The sequence below is a fragment of the Argentina silus genome (assembly GCF_951799395.1).
Source record: "Argentina silus genome assembly, chromosome: 8".
NCBI lineage: Eukaryota > Metazoa > Chordata > Actinopteri > Argentiniformes > Argentinidae > Argentina > Argentina silus.
The window spans coordinates 20,971,006-20,976,005 of record NC_139662.1 but is presented as its reverse complement, the minus strand read 5'-3'; the positions used below and the strand labels follow the sequence as shown (position 1 = coordinate 20,976,005).

At 49.7% G+C, this 5,000-nt stretch overlaps 1 protein-coding gene across 1 annotated transcript in view; it reads left to right on the top strand.

Annotated features, from left to right (window-relative positions):
• The window catches only part of plxnd1 (plexin D1), a 60,332-nt gene that overhangs the window by 27,793 nt on the left and 27,539 nt on the right, over positions 1-5,000 (top strand). The window contains exon 13 of the mRNA XM_083674772.1: positions 2,128-2,273. Coding sequence (XP_083530898.1) covers positions 2,128-2,273 — 146 coding nt within the window. The remainder of the gene's footprint in view (positions 1-2,127; positions 2,274-5,000) is intronic.

Sequence of the window (5,000 nt, the reverse complement as noted above, 5' to 3'; positions counted from 1 at the left end):
AAATGCCCTAAAATATATATTTAAAAAAAAGAAGATGTTCTACTGAGACAGATATTCAGCCTAAGATGAATTCACAGAGTAGTGAGAGGTGAAAATGAGCAGTATGTCAGCTAACGTTAACGTTAACACCAGAGATGCTAGCTAACACCAGAGATGCTAGCTAACACCAGAGATGCTAGCTAACACCAGAGAGAAACACAGATTGACGTCTAGACACAGCGATAATTACTGTACCTAGCAGGAAGGCGGGAATTGACATGATGTGTCTGTGTGTGTGCGTGTGTGAGCATGTGTGTGTGTGTGTGTGTGTGTGTGTGTGCATGCATGCATGTATGTGTGTGTGTGTGTGTGGGCTGGATAATCTGCTCTAAGGCTATACTAGTAAATAACCTAAAACCTTAAAATGAGTTGGGAAAAAATCTGAAAAAGGTTTTCTTTGGGGAGGGGGGGGGATAAGCAACAGACTTTTAATATCTGAAAGCTTAGTATGACCATGAAAAACACTTACATCATCAGCCTTGGTTTTGATCCCACAGATAAAGGTTCTTGGTGGGTTTAACTGTTTGCTTTTGCACGTTCTTCCAGCTCACACACTCTGCCCTCGTTTCCAGATTTCTCACATTAGCCGAAAGTACAGTGTTTGTTTTTTCCAGCCGTCAGTCACGCCGCCATTGAATTCCTTACGAATGCTGATCCGACCTCCCCCGACCTCCCCCCCTCTCACCCAGACCAAACAGAAGCTTTATTTTCATTCATAAGCTCAGTATGTGTGATAGTGCTGGAGCCAGCCTAATAACACAGAAGGGGGGGGGGGATGGGGGGGGTCACAATGACCTCAGCGCAGCCAAGGAAAGGGTCACTCTGAGAGCGGCACGCACGTCAGCGGGAACACCGCAGGGCCCCCGACGCCAGGCCAGGCTAAGCTAGGCTAGCTACGCTACAGTAGGATACAGTTGATGGTAGATTGCCTTTGCCTGAGAGATGGCTATCTGTAAGGCTCTGTTTCCGTGGCGATCCGAGGGGGTAAACAACCCTCCGGCTGTCCACTCCGTGGCTCTTGAAAGGAACGCCGGGAGAAGAAAGAAGCCAGGGTGAAATGGTGCGTGAGAGCACGCTCCTGAGCGTGAGTCACAGGGAGAAATGGGACGAAGGAATTTGAAGGAGCAGACAACAGGCTACAAGGGGGAAGGGAGAACAGTGTATTCCCTTGTTGAAGATTTGCTCTCTCTCCCCCCCTCCCCCCCCTCCCCCTCCCCCCACCCCATCTTCACTCCCTTATCTCTCTCACTCCCCGCAACAGTTGCACTCCTCCCCCTCCACCCTCCACCCTCCACCCTCCAGCCTCCACCCTCCACCCTTCACCTCTCTCCCACTCCACCTCTCTCCCACTCCACTCCTCTCTCCCACTCCACTCCTCTCTCCCACTCCACTCCTCTCTCCCACTTCACCTCTCTCTCCCACTCCACCCCTCCCCTCTTCGCTCTCTCTCCCTCAGCATCACTTGTGATCCCTGGAGTAGCCTCTCGGGGCTGCCCCTCGACTAGAGCACAGATGCAGGGAGGTTCAGACACGCGCTGGCAGACTGAAGGACCCCCCCCCCTCTATTAGTCGGAACCCACGTTTGTGTCTCGCTTAATTAGATCTTGAGATCTTGAGGTGGAGAGTGTTTGAAAGGAGACACACTCTCTCTTAACTGTGAGGTGCAATCAGTGAGCGGTGAGATTCGTCAGAGGTTGCCACTTAGAGGGCCTCCATTTCGGCTCTGCTTGACCGCATGACACCGTTCATTAGTTGCTGTATTTTAATGATATGGCAGCGTTTCCTGACAGGGAGACGATTGGTCTCTCTCGGGTTGAAGCAGAAGTCGGGCTGTGGGTAAAACCACTGGCCGTGTGTTGAGGGTCTCAGTGAATGTGAAACGCTGAAGGTGGGCGATAGTGGAAAGCATTTCTGCACAGTGATATGGAGCTGGAAACAGCTGGGCGTGTTGCACTCTCTGTAGTGTCCATGTACAGTGAGGTTTCTCACAGGCCTACGGTACAGTACTGTAGAAATGTCCTATTTTCCAATCTGCTAACCTCTCTCTCCCCACCCCCCCTCCTCTCTCTCTCTCTCTCTCCCCCACAGATCCATCCCCTCAGTGGGCCGTTGGAGGGGGGCACCCTGCTCACCGTGCGAGGGAGGAATTTGGGACGGAGGGCCGGAGTCGTGGAGGTCTTCATCGGGGGTGTCCCTTGCACACTGCTGCCAGACCGCTACACTGTTTCAGTCGAGTAAGGACATACAGTACCAGTCAAAAGTTTGGACACACCTTCTCATTCAATGGTTTTTCTTTTTTTTTAAATTATTTTCTACGTTGTAGATTAATATTGAAGACATCAAAACTATGAAGGAACACATATGGAATTATGTAGTAAACAAACAAGTGTTAAACAAACCAGAATAAGCTCCTCAGAATGATTTCTTTTTACGATTTTATCGTCATAACCCATGATTGACCTTCGCTGTATTTGTCCCAGTGCCCAGGGGTCAGGATTTGATTGATTCAGTCTTCGTTGAACAAATGAATGGATTCACTGTCTCTGTTCACTATGAGATAGGGTAGTGAAGCGTAATGTTATACACTTCTCTTCTGGCTTTAAACTGTTCCATCCACAAACCCCTCTAGCTCAGGGCTCACATCACTATCCCCAATGGAGACCCCTGATTTGACACCTGCACATAGAATTCAGCACTGTAATTCTAGAACTACATCAAAACTTCCATACCACTGCTGTAATGTGCCGTGAACGGAAATATTTATCTTGTTTTGCTCCACTGGAGCCAATCACACTGTATTGGAATGGAGTGCACTGCTGGAATGACCTGCAGGTCCTACCTGTCACTACAGCTGCTTGACACGTTCTCTTAAACACACGCTCCACAACCGGCGAATCGGATTTCACCCTCAGAATAACCTCATCCAGCCTGCACCTTCCTCATTGGTTCCCTGCCCTGGTTGTTATGACAGCGAGACGTTTCTTCCTCGCTGGGAGCGGCGCGGACAAATCAAAACACGTCAGTGTGTCTGACAGCAGGCGCACTCGCTGAACACACACACACACACACACACACACCTGCACGTGTGACCTCACCAGCCAAGGCTGTTGAGACAGGTGTCCACTTGAGAGGTCAAAGTGCACAGCTGTGGGCCAGAGAGAAGTGTGCTGCTCTGGAGGTACCGTGCTACATTCAGAACGTGTCAACAGTCCCTGACCAGTAATAAGTCAGTGTAGAGTCACCACAAGTGTCCACTCTAGACTCTCCTGACCACTTCAGTTTCAAGAGGCTGTCCTCTCTCTCTCCAGTTCCTTAGCAACCCCCCCCACCACCACACACACACACACACACACACACACACACACACACACACACACACACACACACACACACACACACACACACACAAACACAAACACAACATCTTCATCTCTGTTGCTGATTATCCTCCTCCTCCTCTCTGGGTAAATATTATCCAGAAACATCACCCATAAATAGCCAAAACATCGCCTGCTGAAACCCATAATATTTCTGCTCCGGGCCGCTGTTGGAATGTGGAGCCAGGGTCGTTCGGTCCACCGCCTGGCTGTGTGGCTGCTGCCGAAGGGACAGGGTGTCCTCTGCGCTGGGTCACACTCTGTCAACAACACGCGCAACTTCAGAACCATGACTGTCTGGTCATCCTGTAACTATGCAAACTGGATGGGATCTCACTGGCGTTTCTGGCGTACCAGTCAAAAGTTTGGACACACCTTCTCATTCAATGGTTTTCCTTTATTTTGTGTTATTTTCTACATTGTAGATTAATATTGAAGACATCAAAACTATGAAGGAACACATATGGAATTATGTAGTGAACAAAAAAGTGTTAAACAAAACCAGAATATGTTTTATATTTTAGATTCTTCAAAGTAGCCACCTTTTGCTTTGATGACAAAGCAAACAAACTTTTGACTGGTGCTGTATATCAAGATGTTCTCTGATGTTCTCGGGTTCATCAGTAAGGCGTTCTGACCAAGGTCGCGACAGCCTAAAAGCAATGTCCCTCAATTTAAAACCAGTTTATAAAAACATAGAGTTACGTCTACAACGTCTTTTGCTGCTGTTGCTGTGATTTTTCGACTGTACATCGGATGGTCGAAGCCCTGTCCTTCCCCGTAAACCCACTTAGGATCTGGTCCAGTTCTCTGACCTCACTAATGTGGATCAGAACCACCAGTCCTGTGATCCAGCCCAGCCCAGCCCAGCCCAGCCCAGCCCAGCCCAGCCGAGCCCAGCCTGAGCCAGGCCCAGCCCATTCCTGGCTCTGCCCTGCCTCTGGGGTACTGCCCCACATGTGTAAAGGTTTAAACCCTCATCAGGGGCACAAGAATCCTGTCAGGCACCGAGCCCTGCTGGTGCTGCCAAGTATAGAGAACGTCTGCCGGAACCCCCACCTGACTAAACAACCACCAGCGTGTGCCGAACGGGGGAGGGGGGTGTGGGTTGGAGGGGGAAGGGGGAGGGGGGGTGTTATGGAGGGGAGGGGGTGTTATGGGGGGGTGTTATGGGGGTTCTGGTTTCCCCCTCAGTTTATTCCTGTAAGGAGTCGCAGGATCCTTCTCCCGTGCAGTATCACTGTGTCACAACTCTGCCTGTCTCCCCATGGGCCTCCACAGTACTGATGATGATATTAGGCTTCATTACAACCATGAGGGGACAAGATGAACTCCATCAGCTCCTCCCTCTCCACTGCGGTTAACCACATCTGGGCTTGGGGGGGGGCTTTGAAGCTCCCCTCTTTTGAATGTCTGTGGTTTATGACTGTCTTCCTCCTGTGTTTAGCCTGCGTAATAATTAATATAGAGCCTCCAAGGACCTCAGTGATATTGTGTGTGTGTGTGTGTGTTTTTGTTTTGTTGGTCGATAAACTGATTTATAAACATATTTTAGTGTTGATGGTCAGTGATGGTCAGTGATGG